The sequence below is a fragment of the Saccostrea echinata genome, unplaced genomic scaffold (assembly GCF_033153115.1).
Source record: "Saccostrea echinata isolate AGI-Se365-2 ecotype Australia unplaced genomic scaffold, CSIRO_AGI_Sech_v1 ptg000025l, whole genome shotgun sequence".
In the NCBI taxonomy this organism is placed as follows: Eukaryota; Metazoa; Mollusca; class Bivalvia; order Ostreida; family Ostreidae; genus Saccostrea; species Saccostrea echinata.
Window position 1 is genome coordinate 19,997,519 of NW_026889774.1, and position 19,749 is coordinate 20,017,267.

General features: G+C 31.0%; 1 protein-coding gene across 1 annotated transcript in view; it reads left to right on the forward strand.

The window, feature by feature from the left end:
* Positions 1-343: 343 nt before the first annotated feature.
* LOC133192693 (short transient receptor potential channel 7-like) overlaps positions 344-19,749 on the forward strand; it is a 29,990-nt gene continuing 10,584 nt past the window's right edge. Inside the window, exons 1-3 of the mRNA XM_061328688.1 lie at positions 344-628; positions 11,899-12,017; positions 12,209-12,379. Of these exons, the coding sequence (XP_061184672.1) occupies positions 11,931-12,017; positions 12,209-12,379 (258 nt within the window). The 5' untranslated portion in view covers positions 344-628; positions 11,899-11,930. The remainder of the gene's footprint in view (positions 629-11,898; positions 12,018-12,208; positions 12,380-19,749) is intronic.

Below are 19,749 nucleotides of genomic sequence, written 5' to 3' on the forward strand. Positions count from 1 at the left end.
CACGTCAAGTACATGGATAATGGTATCCACTACCTTATAACGTTAATTAAAATTTGCATGGAAAAAAATTGATTTATACAGAATTTAGTATGCTTATAATTAGAAAAAATACTTGATTTTAAGACCATTTTAAATAATACTTTTAAGGATTGTTGTTACATAAAAATGCCAATCTTATTAGTTAATATGATAAATCCGTTCTCAGCGTACTCCCAGAACGTGATGTTTTTTGCAGAAACAGAAACATGTCACTCATAAATGACAAGTTAATACAATGGTGTGTGATTCACATGTATCCAAATACAATACAAAGAAATTTATCCTTGACAACAGGTAAAGCAGAACTGCAACTGATGGATCTTCAGTCGCCAATATCATTAATAATAATACCATGGAGACGTGTTTCCTCTATCAAGGACGATCAGTATATTCTTAGACGTGCTGTCTTTTTTTTTTTCAAAGTGGGCGTAGGCTACGATCTTTTTTCTTTCACCCGGCGGAATGAGATGCGACTGCTTTGAAGTAGAACAACGTGGATATTTTTTTCTCCGAGAGTAAATTTAACATGTGACGTGATTGAACTTCTTCCTCGTGTGATAAAACATTCGAATTCATAGTGCTCTTTTAGGTAGGTAAATATATTTTTCAATTGATAAAAACCCACAGCACACGGAATATTGGGGAATAACATTAATTTTATTAATAGAGAAGTCCGGGGTGTAAAATTGTAAAATCCTCAAATAATATAGATAGATGTTGTTCATATTGTAAGACAGTTTGAAATTATAGAATTTTGGCAGATTAAAAATAAATGTCGTAAATACAGTGTATCATGATTAATTTCTTCGAACATTACATTTTTCTGTAGATAGAACTACGTAATTCTTAGCATCAGTTACGACCTTCAGCGTGGGAAATTCGCCGACATAAAAAATTATATCTGTAATAAGAATATGATAGTGTCTCTATGATTATGACATTGTGTGACACATTTAGTGACAAAACCCCTTATTTCTTTTGATACATGCAATTTTCATGGATAGCCTCTTATTTATTTTATAAATTGTATCTGTAATAAGAATATGATAGTGTCTTTATGATTATGACATTGTGTGACACATTTAGTGACAAAACCCCCTTATTTTTTTTTGATACATGCAATTTTCATGGATAGCCTCTTATTTATTTTATATATTTCCTGTTGTGTGCTGTTGTTCAAAATTACTGCGTTTGAAAACAGAAAGCCTATATAAGATATGCATTTGTAAGGAATTGTTAAATCTGGTGGTATTTCTGAAACACTGAGTATTTCACTATCTTCCTTCTATTGTGTGGAACAAAATATTGAAAAAGAAGAGGAATTCAGAAAAGGGTAAGAGATTGTACGCCACGTAAACTTACATTTACAGATCAAAGAAGGATTGGATATTTTCTCAGTAAGAACAAGCAAAGTTTTGAAATGGTGTTACTTTCTTAATTCTACCAGCTCTTTCCCTCTGTTGATTTCCATCTATTTTTTTTTTAAATATTTTGTCACAAGGTGAAACAAAAGAAGAGTCTGGAATACTCAGTATTTCAGAAGTATCGATACTTTTACAATTTTTGGATAATACAGATCTATATAAGGTTTTCATAACTTAAGAAAGTAGGAGGTATTGTCCTTTGACAAAAAATTGATCTCAAACCATATTTTCTTTTAAAAATATTACTAAAAAATATATCACTATAAAACTTCTCAATAATTTCTGGGAGCACTAAATATATATATATATATATATATATATATATATATATATATATATATATATATATATATATATATATATATATATATGTGTGTGTGGCAATTTTTAAGCGGTTAACCGGTTGGAACGAACGATGCTAATCGGTTGGAAAATCTGTAATTGATTAGTCGAAAAAAAAATATTTGTGTAAATTTTAACACAAAATCCTGAAAATTCAACTGAAAAAGAATAAATAAAAACATTTTGAAAAGTAGTATTTTCAGCTGTGAATTTAAACTGATTCGGAGATAATTAAGGCTCCCCAAATTGACATCGTGGGGTTAAATGGTTTCGACGTGTTAATTGCTGTTTTGATTATGGTGACAATGCAGAATGAACGTGAATGACATCTCTTTTAAATTTAACTGGTACTTTAGGCATGTCTGATGGGTTTCTTATTTTTTAATTTTTTTTTATTATTATTCCTATGAAAAATAATGCATATATCTGATAATATACAATCATAATATTACTATATGTAATATTTTTATAGTCTTGTTTACAATCTAGCAAGTACGGTTGTGATTCTAATTTATGCAAAGTACACACACATAACTTGATAATTAGTAATTCTTAAATATGTTTTGATGAGAAAGAGGTATTTGATAATCACTGAATGGAAACAGGGAGCAAAAGTATAACAAATAAATAAATAAAGTGCAACAAAAAATATGCATGTAATCTGGATTTAATTAGATTTTATCTTTATTTTATTTTTTCATGCTTCAAATGAATATTTCATAAGATTCAGCTTTCTCATTATACGCACTTTCACAATTTTACGTAGAAAAGGAAAACCTACACTTTTCTTTGAAAATCCATGTTCAACATTGCAATAATAATTATTCTTTCATTGCGTCATTTAATGCCATGGTAGCCCAGAAGCAAGAATTTAGTCGTCTCTTTCCTCGTTTTTTTGTTTTGGGGATGGGGGGGGGGGGTTAGAGGAAAGGGGAAGGGATGATGTTGTCTAATAAAAAAAAGTCATTTTCTCTGTAAATCCTTGAAAGGTAGAAAATACAATATACATGTACTTAATTTACACTAGCGGGTACTATAAAACTTCATTCAAATAAAAGTACATGTATTTGAATGTCTCTTAACGAAGCTTGAAATATTTTCATGCAACAAGAATATTACTGTGCTTATAGATAATAAAATTCCTGTTTGTGGTCGACGATTGTGAAAACAATGTTTTGGTTTGGGGAGGGGGATCCAGTGCCCAAATTTTTTTTTTATCTTTTGTCCCATTTTTATATTTTAACACAATTGCAAAAAACTCCTGAAGCAGTAACAAACAGATGCTTATAATGTTTTTGTGTTTCCCCTACTTAGAATCTTTGTATAACATGTTTTATTTCCTTATTGCCGGGAAGTTAATGTTGAACGCAAAATGGTTTTAAACATTTACTACACAAAATCAAAAAAGTCTTTTGGACAATTTAAGATACATCATTCTTGTCCTCTTTTAATAACATAAAACTTAAGAAATAAAGTAATTTTATGTAATTAAAAAAACACAATAATCATATAATTTATTTGTGCGATTTAAATGTTAATATAAATGCCTGTTCATATGATTTGCAAGTCGCATCTTCGAACATTGTATTTCAGTTCCTAAAGATGAGTAGATTTCACACGTACATGTAATTATCTCCTATTGTAACCTCCATTAATGAGCACTGCGTCCCGAAACACTTTGAAGAGAAAAACATCAGTTTTATAACTTTTATTGTATTTCAATACCAAATGATGATTAGATATCCGAGAAAAATTTGTTTTTGCAGTAGGCGTGTCTGAAACACTGAAGAAACAAAAAAAAATTAAAACATTTTAAAGTAAATTCCTATCCGCTTTTTTAATCCGATTTCAACCAATCCGCTTCAGAGCAAACTTGGGTCGGAAGAATAAAGAGAACCACGGGGGATAAGCAATAGTGGACACAATGATGAATACTTATTATAGATGAAGATTTGTTAAATCGTTACACTAATAGCAGAGATAAAGCTTTGACAGGGGATTTAACGTTTTACTTAATTATCTATTTGATAAAATCTTATACTTCCTTCAAATCAAGAGGGGAAGGGGGGGGGGGTGCTATAAAGATCTACAATGGGGAGCCAAATTTTTCAAAACAACAAAAGCTTACGAAAAACACTCTAAAGATTAAACATTGTCAAGAATCACAAAAATAAGATTGATATGCACATTCATCTAATGCAAATTGATTTTTTTCCTGATTCAAGTACTCTGAAGTTGATATTAAAAAGATGCTTGAGTTTCTGATTAACAACATCTGTATGGTTTTTGGAGATCAGGTCTTCCAACAATCTGTTGGAATTTCCAAGGGTACTAATTGCGCCCCGTTATTAACAGACCTATTTTTGTATTCATATGAAGCAGAATTTATTCAAAGTCTCTTACATGAGAGAAAGAAATCTCATGCTGTGGCCTTCAACTCGACATTTAGATATATCGACGACGTATTATGAATAAACAATATCATTTCCATTCATATGTCGACACGATATATCCCTGTGAGCATGAAATAAAAGATACCACAGAGTCCGGCACATCTGTTTCATATTCGGATATTTTAATGGAAAAAGACGTTAATGGTAATCTAACAACAAAGCTTAATGATAAACTTTTCAGTCGTCAACTTCCCTTACTTATGCAGCAGTATACCCTTATCACCTGCACATGGGGTGTATTCGATACCCAAGAGCATGCTCTACGTATGAACAATTTCTAAAACGAGGTAAGTTATTGACAAACAAGTTGATGAAACAAGAATATCAACAGTCTCGTTTAAAGTCATCATTTCGTAAGTTCTATGGTCGATACAATGGCCTTGTCAGCAAATACAATTTATCATTGAGTGAAATGCTGAATGACGTTTTTCATACTAATTGTTAGGCCATTATTTACACACTGAATTGTCGACGGATTTTTCCGTTATTTACCGATCATGACAAGGAGCACACGGCGGGTGTGACTGGTCGGCAGGGGATGCTCACTCGTCCATGGCACTTAATCTTACCTCTGATGTTTCTGGAGGTCCTTGTTTGCTCTGCTCCCGATTTGTATTGTTTTAATGGACTTTGAATTTGAATACTGTTATATCCATACATCATAGCTTAATTGGAAATTAAAACCATAAGAGATTTAAAAGTTTGTCGAGTTTATATCAATATACTTTATATATATTGAAGAAAAAAAAAAGAAAAGCAAAAGTGTTAGATTAATATGTATATGTTTCGTATATATCCTCAATTTGTTGATCTGATGACCCAGAGAACATTGATTAGGGTGAACAAGATTTCAAAGATTTTACATTGCAATATAGAAAAAAAGGTCAAAAGCAGTGTCATACTTATCTGCAAGCATCGTAATGATGCCGATTCACACAAATTTTGTTTATTCAATCCCTAGCAATCAATGTAAAACGTTACACATGTTAAAGAGTGGTACTCTGATGAACGTTAGGACTGTCATGTTGTGAATTTTGAATTTACAGGGTGGCAGTAAATACAAAATTTTCAATATGACAAAACCCGTAGACCCATTGCTCCATATTAACTATTCAGATCAAAACAAATCAGTGTAAACGTAGGTATGAAAATTATAAAAAATTATGATGAAGGGACAGGGTTAGAAACTCCCTAAAATTACAACTCGCAAATAATTGCGAGTACCAAAAAAGTGAACTCGCAATTTTATAAGACTACTCGCAATTTTCATATAAAGTTAAATTTATATAAATTAAATACTTGCTGTACATGTAACTTAAGGAAAAAGTATAACTTCTGTACAATACACAAAATACAACTACAGTGTGACCTTTTATTAATTTCCTGATTTAAATCAAAAGCATTGTGTTCTGTCATATTATGTAATTTTGTTACAGTTTCAATGCAAAAAAATCAACTCGCAAGTTTTTGCGAGTTACCTAATTTTAACTCGCAATTTGGGAATTCTAACTCGCGTTTTGCGAGTTGTATATAGTGAATTTCGAACCCTTAGGGAACTAGCCAGGCATTTTTGAAGTCTTTAAGCCTGATGTTTTCCCCAAAAGTGTCCTTGCCTCCTTTTTCGCCTTCAAAAACTTAAAAAGTTGCAAGTTCATGTTGATCTTTATTTTACGTTTTATTTTTATTTATTTATTTTTTCCTAATCAAGGATTTTGCTCAAAATAGATGTCTGTTGAATGGTCTCAGAAACACAAGCATTTTGGAAAATTAAAAATATTGCAATTTTACAGAGTGTGTACAGTGCTGTAGACTCTCAATAGAAGACTGAGTTTTTAAAGGTAATTAAAAATGACATCGTTCCTTTATATCAAAGTTTAATTTGCAATTAAATTGGTCTATAGACATTACCGATTTATTATAAAGTGAATGTTCGGTAGGTCTTTTATAACATGTTTATTAATAAAATAAATTATTTATTTTAATTTTGAAAAATAACATCATATAAAAATTAAGACACCTTCTAATTTTTCCTTAAATTCATTGAACTGCTTTTTAGAAATAAAAATTTAATACCCTAGGCCTGCAAAATAATTTGACTTTGCACCTGAATCATGAGTAATTGGTTTTCTCACTTTTTCTCGTCTTCATAGAAGACAGACATGGTGATGAATAGGTTCAACAAACGGCTATAGACTGACAATGCTAACTACATGTTAATTTGAGACAAGAACTGGTTGTAATGGTGAAGAGCATCTTTTCGATCAATAAAATCCTGATAAAATGTTTACACAGAAAACATTCAAAGACACTACGTCGATCATCTTCCCACCCGATGTGGAGAAGATTTCGATCTATAACTAATCCGGAAAATATTCCCAAGGACTGTTACCTGAAATTTAATAGTGGAATTTAAGAAATTACAATCAAAATAATTTTCCTTCGCAAGATGTGTTTGTTAAGTCATCTAAACATAACATACTGTTAATTCGCAATATGTTAGTCGTTAAAATTTTCTGAAATAGTACCTAGAGAAAATGGGCGAGCAAGGCGAGCGAAATACCGACTGTGCGACAAAGAAAAAGTGAAAAATTTAATCTCAATTGTGACAAATTTTCTTTACTATTCATTTAGCATTGACTTATACATCAGGTAATATCTTAACAAATCGCAACAATCTCACAAAGATTGAAATTATTCCTCTATGAAATAGCATACATACACCAAAGAGGGCAAAAATGATCAATTCTTCATACTCGAACACCATTTTTCCATATCAATAGGTCTTCGCTCCATTTTTTTAAGATTATACTTAAAGTATGCGTAAAAATTCTTCGGTTAACAAAAAAAAAAAAAAAAAAAAAAAAAAAAAAAAAGGAGCAAAGACCCACTATACCTTGAAAAATACACTTCTATGGCACAACTTTCGTATCTTTCCTAGAAATATTTAAAGTCCATTTAGTCAATGGTCATATCACATACATGGCTTAAATGCCGATGTTTGGTTTGAGCGTAAAGCGTTGTTGTTAGCGTGATTGTCTCGAAGGGAAAATTGACACTCAGGACTTAAATTGCTTGGGTTCGAACCAACCCCAAGAATGCCACCTTTTTTTTAAATCATAGAGTCATTTTTGCCAAAAAAAAAAAAAAAAAAAAAAAAATTCCACAGAAACGTTTTGTTTGTTATAATTTCATACCTTTCGATGATAATAACTTTAAATACTAAATTCACTAATTGAATAACACTTTTATACATTTAAAGCTATAGGAATTTTGCACGCCTTGTTCCACCATCTTCTTTTACAATCGGTTTCTCATGATGTCCAGCCGTTATATTGATACTCATTTTAATTTCAAGCCATCATTGTCTCTCTTTCTGACCTCTCTTTCTTAATTAATAACCATCTTCGTTTCAGTTATGTGTTTACGTTTTACATGTTGAACTACACTGTACTTCAGAATAAAATTAATCAGTCTTTCTGGAACAATGGATAACAAGGTGGTATATTACAAAGATTAATTCTTACATTGTTGTTTTAATTCTTTTTGAATCACACACTGTGTGTTAAACATAGCTCAACTTTTTTTTATTAACTTGTGAATAGAATTTCCTGGGGTTCAACCACATAATATCGTATATTAATTGCATAACATATTACAGTCGAGCCTCGTTAATCTGGACGCTTGTGTTCCCTAACAAATTGTCCAGATTAATGAAACATACTTTGTATATACAAGTATACATTGTTCCCAATGAAAAAGTGAAAATAACGAACAGTGATCGATCAGAAAAAAAATCTACAAACAATACAAATCTGTGAACAGGGCATAAAACACGGACCCCCGGAAATTCCAGAGGTGGGATAAGGTGCATAGGAGGAGAAAGCATCCCGTCATTTCGCCGTTAGCTGTAAGTTTTGATCAGGTAGACAGAATATTCCGTAGTCAAATTTTGTATAAAAACAAAGGCCTAACAATTGATATGAAAAACGTCAGCCAAGATAGGTTATATTTGCTAACAAGGTTATTATAATGACAATAGAGTTTATGCTGACTTTAAAGGGGATTGTTGGAATCCCTGTAACATCAACTTATCTGTCAATCGTCTGTCTCCTTTTAAAAACTGATCTTCCTCAGACTGCTGAGTATCGAATAAGCTACGGAGATGTAAACCACATATATAGATGATAGTTGAATATTACTACATAAATAAGGAAAGTTGATAGAAAAGTTTATTTAATAAGTCATCTCATTTATCATTGAATTTAGTTGTTAGTTAGCCCTTATCGTCTATAGTCAGTAAAACAGATGTAACAGACTCTGTGGAGTCTTTTATTTTGAGTTGACGGGGATATATGGAGTCGACATATGAATGGAATTAATTATTGCTAATTGATAATCTGTATATTGCGTTGTGTATGACTAATTACTTATTTTAAAAAAATTAGTAAAATGGCACTTTAGGACATTCTACCGAGTAGTTTAAAACAAGAGTCATATACAGTTCAAAAAACGTTTCAACCCTGCATGCATTTGTGATCTAAATAAATGCACATTTTGAAAATAAATAAATTGCAACTAAACAAAGAAGAAATCAACATATGTTGAATATTGAAATTTTATCAAAGATTTTGGGGTCATAATTGACATTTTCTTTTGTATTATTTAGTTGTTCTCCCTTTTGCATGAATAACAGCCTTAATATCTCTAGGTTTGTTATGAGTCAAGTTTTCACAGAATGTTTATAAATTAAGTAGTATTCCCGCCGACGTGTCTTCCACATGTCTTTTTGTTAGCCGTTGGAATGTTTTTTCACCGAAGTTTTTCTAATTCCAATGTAAATTTCACCATAAATGTTTTAGATAGAGTTACAATCGTGATTGCTTCACGGCTGTGTTAGTGTAAAAAATATATTGTGTTTGAGAAACTTGTGCTCTTCAGGAGGTACTGAAAGATGTTACATGTAGTACCATGTGTACTTGTTTAAAATTTCCCAGAAAAAAATATATTTTCATTCCTTAGTAAAAAAAATACAAATTTCTTGGTAAAATGAAAAATCTGTTAAACTGGATGATACCATGGCCATACTGTGAAATTAGTTGAGACTTCTATCACAGAACTTTGTATACTGTAGATAAATGTTAAACTTTAACTAAATGTAGTTATAATTTCAAACATTGATTTACCATAGTGATAACTTCGACATTGTAGTGATAAATATGACACTATAGTGATCACTTTGAAAAGTTTGATTTACTATAATAGTGATAACATTGATATTTGATTTACTATAGTAGACTATAGCGAACTACGAGTATTTTGTTTGTAAGGGTTGCATTATTTAGTAGCATGCAATTATTCAAAAGCAAAAGAGAGTTTCTCATAAGAAATGTAGTTTCTTCATTTCCATTACCCTCGAACAGACATGATTCAGACCCAAATGAAAATATCTGGGGTCAAATAAAGAAGAGACCGAATCTTACTCAGAAGATGCAATCAACTTATAACATAAAAGATATGAGGAAGGCACTCTAGCGGGACCGGTGCTCAATTCCCAAAAATAATTCTAGAAAACGTATTTTTTAACATACCTAAATACATTGAGGGTGTTACTCGTTCAGAAAAGGATGCAACTAAGTACTACGAAGTACATCATCAATCAGAAAATCAAAACTTTAATAGAATTAGAAAAAACATCATCTTTTGTTTGCGCCTTTGTTTAGAAGCAATATATTTCCAAAATGTGCATTTAATTAGTTCACAATAAAGCTTTTTGACCCGTACAGATATTATTGTTGTGTATACATGTATTTATAGATTACGTCTAATAAAAATGTAATGCTAGGACACAAGAACTAATGAAAATAATTCAGCTTTAATATAAGGTTATAGGACTACCTGTATATCTGAAATAAGTGTAATAACACTGATATTACTGCAGACGATACAAAGACATCCACCCCTTCAACATTTAAATTAACACTACCCACATGTTTTCCTCACTAAAGACAAAATTATGATTATTTTGTAATCATACCATGTTATTAGGAAAAGATTATAGGCAAGTGCTATATAAGCAGTGGGAAGTTGCAATAATTAGCTTAATTTTCCAGAAGCAGGTCGTATTTCTTTCAGAATTTGTTAAGTTTCTAAGCCTTTTTCTTCCTTACTTCACCGCTACGTGGCCTCTATTTAAGTTATCTTTCGGAATAGCTGGATTTCTAGCATGGCCGCGTTTGCTTTCTTTTTGGCTGAGGTAAAACTTCCTACAATGGACGCATGCCATGTTTATAGTAGAACAATTGCTTCTATAGTAATTCTCAAGAAATAATTTTCAAATCTCAATTCTAAGCTTCGGAATGACGATATGCAAAGTTAACTTCTTCTAAAAGTTTTTATTGGTTATCAACCGGTGTAGGAGACGTTGAAAATAAGTTCGACCTGGGGTCATGTCCGACTAGCAATCATTTTACCCAATAATCAAGAGGTCTCACATTCGACACAGTAAAATGAAGTGACCTAAATAATATCAGTAACTCCAGAACGTTGGTTAATTTCCTTGCCTCATTTTTAATAAGGACACTTTAATATTGTAAAAGTTTATGATAACTTAATATATATGACATTCTTTGATAGCAGCACAGGCATTTCCATTTTCACTAGGGATGTCAAAATATTTATTTTCCTTAGTCGATCATTCGATTGCATTATTCGAACGATAGTCGAATATTCGAAACATTTTCTGAAAATAAAATTTTATTTCAAACTTCATTGGTAAATACTCAGAAACCTTTTTACTTAAATCTATTTAAAAAGTAACATCGAAATTAATGCAACGTAACGCGTGGATAGCATGATTCTATGAAATAAATTTAGAAACCTAATTCTCCAAAATTTATTATTTTCCCGTAAATAGAATTCATTAATCGGCCTGTACATGCAGTCATTTTTTATTTAGTGAGCATTAAAAAATTGCCAGCCGATATTTTTTAAAGCTTATTATTAAATAAAATGGAAGGGGGGGGGGGGCTAACAAAATGTCTTCAAACAGTTTGAAATGTAAGCGCATTGTTTTAATAATTATCGATGTATCAAAACAGGTTTATTCCTTGCATTTGAGCAAACTTAAAATAACAAAAGATAATTGGTACATGGTATAAGATCAAGTCCAATTAATAATTTTACAAACAAAGCCCATTATATTGGTTGGTAATTTATTACAAACACAACAAAAACAGTTACTGACAATTAATTCTCGCAGTAGTGAAGCACTTATAATTGCTGTACTTTCTATACGAACATGGAAAATCTACCGTTTTTGTTGAGGAAAATTATCGACTGTCTTTGAGAAAAAAACTGTTTCTCAATTTTTGATGAGAATTCCATCTCATCTATCTCTCATTTATTTAGTTCAAATAATATTCGAATGTCGTTTCATTATTCGATCGTTGGTCCATTCGACTGATAGTCGAATAGTCGACTATTCGTTGACATCCCTAATTTTCACATATCATTTGAAAACCTTGGCAAAATAAATCGTCAAGTCTGCAAAGAAACAACAAATGTTACTTATATCTTGTAATGCTGATGGTATATATATAATCATTTATGATATAATGTAATTGTAGTCTCTTCTTTCCCAGGAATATATTGATAGACTTCCATACTCTTAAAAATGGCACGACGACCTATGGGCAAGAGGAAATCATCACAACTAAAGTTAGGTTTATCGGGTGGCCGGAAATGGGATGCCAAAAGTTCAGTAAGAATCATGTTCATCAAAAAGTCGTATATGTAAAACACAATGATTATTAATTCAATCTTTGATACAATCATGGGTTCCTGGACAGACTGATGTCTATGTATGAAATACAGTAGAGTCATTATTATTCAGTTATTGTAATTATATGTACGTATATACATGTAAATTTACGTATGTATTTAAATCTGTAGTTGTCGGAGGTGGAGGAGATATTTATAGAAGCTGCAGAATATGGAGATTTTCCTACCATCAAATCTATCTTGAAAGAAAGAGAGAAAGAACAGCTTCCATTCTCCGTTGATTACACAGACATCGTTGGTCGTACACCACTTCAGTTGGCAGTTGCCAATGAACACTTAGAGGTTTGTATAAAATTTATGAGCAAGTTCAGTTAAAAACATTTTTGGGCATAAGTTTTCATTTATTATTTACTCCTCCCTTTGTTTGATTGTATACTGTATACAGGGTTATTTTCGCCCTTTCAAACTTGCAAACAATTTTGCCCTGTTTTAAATTCGCCCAGTCACAGTTCTGATTAAGAAATTTTACTATGTACTTTGAATTCGCCCTGTTTTTAATTCGCCCTCCTGTGAGTATGGCGAAAGGGGCGAAAATAAAACGGGGACGAAATCTTCCCAGTATCCCCCTATTTGAATTTTTTTTCAAAGATGTGGCACATTACGGAAGCATATTAATGGCATTTTGACGCTTATTATTTTTTACACTTTTATCTAGAAAATTTTTTTTAACTGTTTTTTTTGTAAATTTTACACTTTATTCTGTAAGGCATATAGGTTGTATTTTGGCACTTTTTATTACTTTTTTACGCTTTAATCTGTAAATTTTATTCTTTAATCTGTAAAATTTACTCTTCAATCTGTAAATTTTATTCTTTGAATTTTAAACTTTAAATTTTACTCATTAAACTATCAAATTTACATTTTTAACTGTAAAATTTACACTTTAATCCGTAAATCTTAAACTTTTATCCGCACAATTTACACTTGAATCTGTAAATTTTACACTTTAAATTGTTAAATTTGCATATCAAACTGTAAAATATACACTTTACTCTGAAAATTTAAACATTGATCTTTAACTAACATGTAAGTCAGTTTGTATTAATTGAATAGTCATATCATGTTGTCATGTATATGATATAGAAAATTAAGGTTTTCCATCCCTTATAGAACCTAATTCTCTAACCTTAGACATCCATCACGTATATAATACTCTGATATTAATTCAAAGCATTTTACAGTAGAAAAGGATTTACCAAGAGAAAGTTTCAAAAATGTAATTAACTAAGCAGTGATTAATTAACAGAAATTGCATTTAAGTCTATGGAGACAAGTGATTTTTTTAAAAATAAAAATTCAAATAATAAGAATATCAATAAATACTGTGGTGCAGAGATGCATTAAATCATTAGAAATAGAATGACAAGTGAAATTTTTTTTTTTACCATATAGATTTTTTAAAAATAATTTTTATTACTTAAAAAAGAGGTAGACCACTCTTCAACAAAGGTCAAGGTCATAAATTAGGACATGTTCCATTCTTACATGGTAATAGTAATAAATGGGAATTATGTCTAAATATACTGAGTATTCCACCCGTACACATCTGTTATGTATTCAAATTCATTTAATCTGAGGCTATTAGGGATGGAATACCTTAAAGGATGACTGGCCCATGGTTATAAATTCTACTAACTTGTATATTATTAAGTGGTTTTGTAAAAATTAATGTATCATTAATTATTGTATGTGTTAAATCGGGGTCAAATGTTACAGTGTATATGTATAAACAAAAACATCTTAAAATCACCCTCTCCAAAATAGTCAGACAATACATTTATGTTATATATTGAACCATCCCCTTGTGTCGATTAAACTTTGATTAATTCATTAAGTTATACCCCTTGGGGTTAGGGTGGTAAAAATACGGGGTCAAATTTTGCATGAGGAATAAAGAGGGGGAAGTTCCTAAGAAAGTAGGGTGAAAATGAGTTCAATGAACGTTTTCCATGGGCCTCTTGTAATTATCTCTAGCAAATGCTTGAGAAGTAAAAAGCGATTAACACCCTATTTAAAATTTATTTGTGATATTTCCATATACATTTTACGAAATATGTCTGAAATCTACCAAGATTATTAATTGTTAAACTAAGATTTATACTTTTCACAGTATGCAGGATTCATGGTCGTTTGGTTTTAAAACTTATTTGTATGAGGTGTATGAATGAAATAAAAGTGTAAATTTTACAGATTAAAGTTTAAATATTACAGATAAAAATGTAAATTTTTCAGATTGAAGCGTAAATTTTACAGAATAAATGTAAAATTTTACAGAATAAATGTAAAATTTACAGATTGAAGTGTTAAATTTATCGATTAAAGAGTAAAATTTACAGTTTAAAGTGTAAACTATATATATTTAAGTGTAAATTTTACAGATGAAAGTGTAATATTTAAAGATTAAAGTGTAAATCTTACAGTTCAAAGTGTAAATTTAACTGATTAAAGTGTGAAAAATTGAAAATAAAAAAGTGCCAAATGGCACTATTATGCTTCATTAGTACTTGTACATTTCACTTTTTGATTGTTTTTGTTTAAAGGTGAGAAATATTATAAAGCGTAAACTGACCCAAACCAGGTTATACTCGAATAATTTGGCCAAGAATTAGAGTTATTCCTAAAATATGCAAACAAAAATAAATAGCGAGTTCTAGTAAAGGTTCTACCAGGCCTTTTACTTCTCATGAAAATTTTAAAGGAGACAAAGTTAAGTACAACATTTTTGAGATGTGGTGTTTATCAGATGTGGATGCTTAAAAACTTCAAAAACGTTTAGACGATTTGAAATCACAAAATTTTACCCTTATCAACAGCATCAAAACGTACAGCTTTTACTATTTCCCAAGATAAAATAAAGACCAGCAGACATGCTCATGAAGCTGTTTTATGATTAAGCTATAACTTAGGATTAACTTACGACGTATCTTAGACTTAAGTGAGGCCAACGAAACTATCCTATCTTAGGAGACTTCCTAATCCATGTCCGAACTTTAAGACGACGATGCTTTATCATTTTCTCCTAGGTGATTTAAGTAGCGCCATGTAGTGCCAGGAAAACATCTAGGAATTAAAGAATTCACATTGTATGTGTAATTTAATCCGATAATTTTGCAAAATATTAATTTCTTTAATTTATAAATTAAATCAATTTAGTAAACATTGCGTCGTGTCACTGTGTATGGGTATCCCATCAAATAGAATATGGAGAAAGTTACAAATGAAATTGCATCATTTTATTAATTGATGTATTAAACATTTAGCAGTTTAAACGTTTTGAGGTAGCTTTATTATTAAATCCGTTTAAAAATGACTGTAAAAGACCTATAATTATTTGTTTTTTTGCTGGGGGATGAAGTCTCATGCACATAATTTTAATATCAAAAAAGGACTTGGAGTTCCCCTCCCCAATTTCCTGACTTGCACAATCCAACACTTTGTCTGATAATTGTTTTATCGGTTAAAACAACAGTCGGGGAAAATCATTCTGTACGTAGTTTCATTTTGTTTATTAATAGATTTAAGTACAAGTTCAGCATTTCATAAATACATGTAAATAGCACCAACCTGTTACATGTGTGAGTAGTAGCCGGTGTTTATACGAGAGAGAGAGAGAGAGAGAGAGAGAGAGAGAGAGAGAGAGAGATGTTGCATATGGGGACAAGCGACTTAAAATTATTTTTGAAAAAAAAAATAATTACAAAATAAATACTCCTACTGTATATGTGGATTATAAAATTCACCCTATATAAAAGTATAATTTATTATAGGGTGAATTTTATTGTTTATTCAAGAGGGAATACGTCATAAAAGTGGTGTACATTCCCTCATTCCTCCTCGAAAACATTTTCTAAATAGAAATATCTATGGTTACAAGAAATGTTTGTAATTTAATTATAATTAATTCTTATGAATTACATGTGACCTTGGCAATCGTTTTTAAGGGGAAGGGGGGGGGGGTATATAGTTTTACTACCAATCAAAAACAAAAATTCCAACACAAAGATTTTTAGAGGAAAAAAGAAGTATATGACTTTCTTTGTCTTTTCATCAGGGGTAGAATGGAAATTACGACGTCTTAAGATATTCCTAACATGCCTTCGTTTTACACCAAAAGACATCTCAAGATAGTCTTTAGATATGCCCAAAGAAATTTTAATGAGCATGGCTGCAGGCTTTTTGACATCATGCACAACTGCCTCTTCAACAAAAGTGGAACTCGTAAATTTGCATACCTTGTCATTGGTCATCTACAAACTTATTTTGTTAAAAACATTCTGATTTTCCACACCTGTACTCCAGGGTTGATATTAGATGCTTGAGTTTCTCATTTGCAATATCTATGTAGTTTTTGGAGACCATGTCTTCCAACAATCTGTTGGAATTCGACACTTATATCTATCGACGACGCATCATCAATTAACAATATTCATTTTCACTCCTACGTTCCATTGAACTTAAATGAAAGACAATACAAAGTCTAACAAATCTGTTTCATATTTCGATATTTTACTTGGAAAGAAATTGATGGAAAACTAACAACTCAACTATATGATAAAGGAGATGAATTCAACTTTTCTATTGTCAACTTCCCTTAATTATGTAGCAATAGAACATTATCACCTACATATTGGAATTTAATGTTTCAACCATCTCGTTGAAGCATTTCGCATATTCTATGATAGATGCATGTACAATAACCTTGTTTTCAAATAAATTATGTCGTTTAGTCGAATTTTATTCAAATAGTTAGGTCATTATTTTTACACCGAATTCCCGGGCACATGGCGGGTCAACAGTCAACAGGGATGCTACTCCTCCATGACCCTGGTTCACGCAATCTCAGTTTACAGAGGTCCGTGTTGGTTCTGCTCAATTTATATTGTTTAAATGAACTTGAGCATGATCATTTTCATATTTCATGTACAGAATATTAATTACCGTTTCGTTTGCAAGATCCGTGCAAAGAACGTATAATTGACTGTTATACGTTTTGGTATCGAGATCGTTTATGATAATAAACAATAATGATGATGTGTTACTTTATTTTTCATATATGAAAGGTTTTTAATGGAGAAAATACGTTCTATGAAACGATTAAATGTATATTTTTGTCGTTTTGAAAGCGACACATACACATTTCCTACCTCAATAACGAAGTAGACACGGCATAGTGCTCTACATATGTTGTTGAACAATTTTTTTTTTTCGGTTTTCTCAGAAGTTAATTCCAGTCCGAAAAGAAAAGGTAGGTTTGTGATATTAAGTTTAGTTTATAGTTCTTCTAGTTTCCTAATTCGGTTTTTAAAAACATTCATTACTTGTATGCATATAATATCAACTGGGTTTAAATGATAAAAATGTTTATGGTCTTTCAAGACTCTGGCGACCGTTTCACTAACAAATCGTAAACGTACGATTACGTTTACAATTATCTAACGTGAACGTATACGAGCATTTAAAAAAACGTGTCGTAGACGTAGCACTTATGATTAGCAAGTTACGACTAATTTTTGGAACTCTTCTGGCTAAGAAGAGGTATTTGGAGAGAGAGAGAGAGAGAGAGATCATTACGAAGCTAAAAACATGTTTCATCATTTTTCTCAGCCTTCAAAAAGAAATAAAAGGACAATGTAGCAATGAAAAATAATTCACTAAAGATTAAAAAAAACAATATTAATTTGCACTATAGGCCCCTACGTAAACTTTAATAAAAAGTTCCTTTATAACTGGGATCAAATTATATGTTTCAATTATCGAAGTTCATTCTTGCATTTTATGTCTTATAATTAACAAGTATAGTTTACGATGGTGTATAATGTTCCATTTTACTTGAAGTTAATATTGCAAATTTATAATACACTCGTGTAACAAACATTTAAAAACAAAGTTTATTTCCTAGTGTATTGATGGTCCTCGCGTCACGTTTCCGTTCAAAAACTAATAATAATAATATCCGGTATGTTTATTTTTTTTAGCTATTGCCGATACTTTTTCAATGCATCTCCAATGCAGGTTTGTCAAATTATTTTTTAAAAATAAATTATTCATATTAATACATGTATATGTATTATTTCTATTTTTCTCTGGTTCATCAACTTCTCAAAGAAGAATTACCTTACTCGCTATATTACATGCTCTTATCTGTACACAACACAAATTTCTACGTTAAAGTGATATACCGAACAAATCTCTCGTAAAAATTCCTTGTGGTATATATTACTGTCACATACACACAGGATCTCCCATGGTTTCTGGTTGGCTATGACTTTTTTATCCAACGAGTTGTGTGTTTGTATCCCCTCGTCTTGGCGAGGGGATAAAAACACAAAAAATTGGATAAATCGATCATTTCCAAGCACAAACAATGGAGATTCTTTTTATCACATGTTTTACACATAGCTATTTCATGTTTTATACTGTTTCATAGATGTAAATCCACAATATTTGACTTGATCAAACCCACACAAAAACCATGGTGGCGTTACAACCGTGGATATGAAAACGATGTCCAATGAGCTATATCCACTGTATAAAGGACTAAACGTGATAATTCAAGATATCAAACTAAATTACTAAATTCAAATCTGTAAATTGACACGACAGTCTATAGCAGGCGCTGATCCAACAACCTGCTATCCACGTCTATAAATAGAGATTGTATATATCCGTACCCATAAAGTTTGAGTGGTTGATTTGATTTTTTGGCCCCAGTACGTAAATCCAAACAAAATTTGTTATAAAAAATCTATCGCTTTTTTCACATCAATATATTCTTATATATACATGTATCATTTCAGCGCTTCAATATTTAGAAAAGAAGAGAGAAAATGCGGGAAAGGCTTTCTTTTTTAATTTTTGTTTTGCAGGGTAACTGGGTTGAGGAGTAGTATGTAGATCCTCTGAACCAGGATTTATTAATTTTTTTTTTATCAAGACTGATATTTTTAAGTGTATTGTTGAAAGAGTGTGATCGCAACCAACGCACCCCCGATTTGAAGACTTTATTTTAATTGTTTGGGTTGGTGGGGGTATATTGAGCTCAAAAATGAAATCTTAGACTTGAATTTTTTAATTCAGTTGCGAGTATATATTTTTTTTAACTAAGCGTGTGTTTTAAGATGGGACTCGGTCTACAAAATTATTTATGAGAGCAGCCAGAGATGTAAAATGTGACAATCATTTTGATTTTGCTTATATTTTTGTTTTATGTTGCTTTTTTCGAGAATTACTTGCAAGTAAGTGTCTTAAGAGTGCCCCTGACTGCTCATAGACTTATGATCAACTTTAATCGTAACTCTTAATAACGCACTTACGTGCTACGTTCAAATTACGTCTACGTATACGAGCTACGACCAGTTAGTGAAACGGTCGCCTGGTTATCGCCGAATGCTAACAACAATGATAAACTGACAGCGCTATTTTCATTCTCTTCTCTCCTAATAAAATTTCATTTGGTAAATGTTGAAATATTCTTTGCGAGGAGAAATCTCTCTTAAGTCTTAAAGCAATATGAGCTGCGAGAATTTTATTTATATTTGAGAATTTTATTTTTGCTGTTAAATTGTGCTGTTATGATAAATCTGTATGTAATTTAAACCTTTATGATCAATTAGACTAAAATAAAGTATTAATTATTTTCAGAAGAAAAGTTT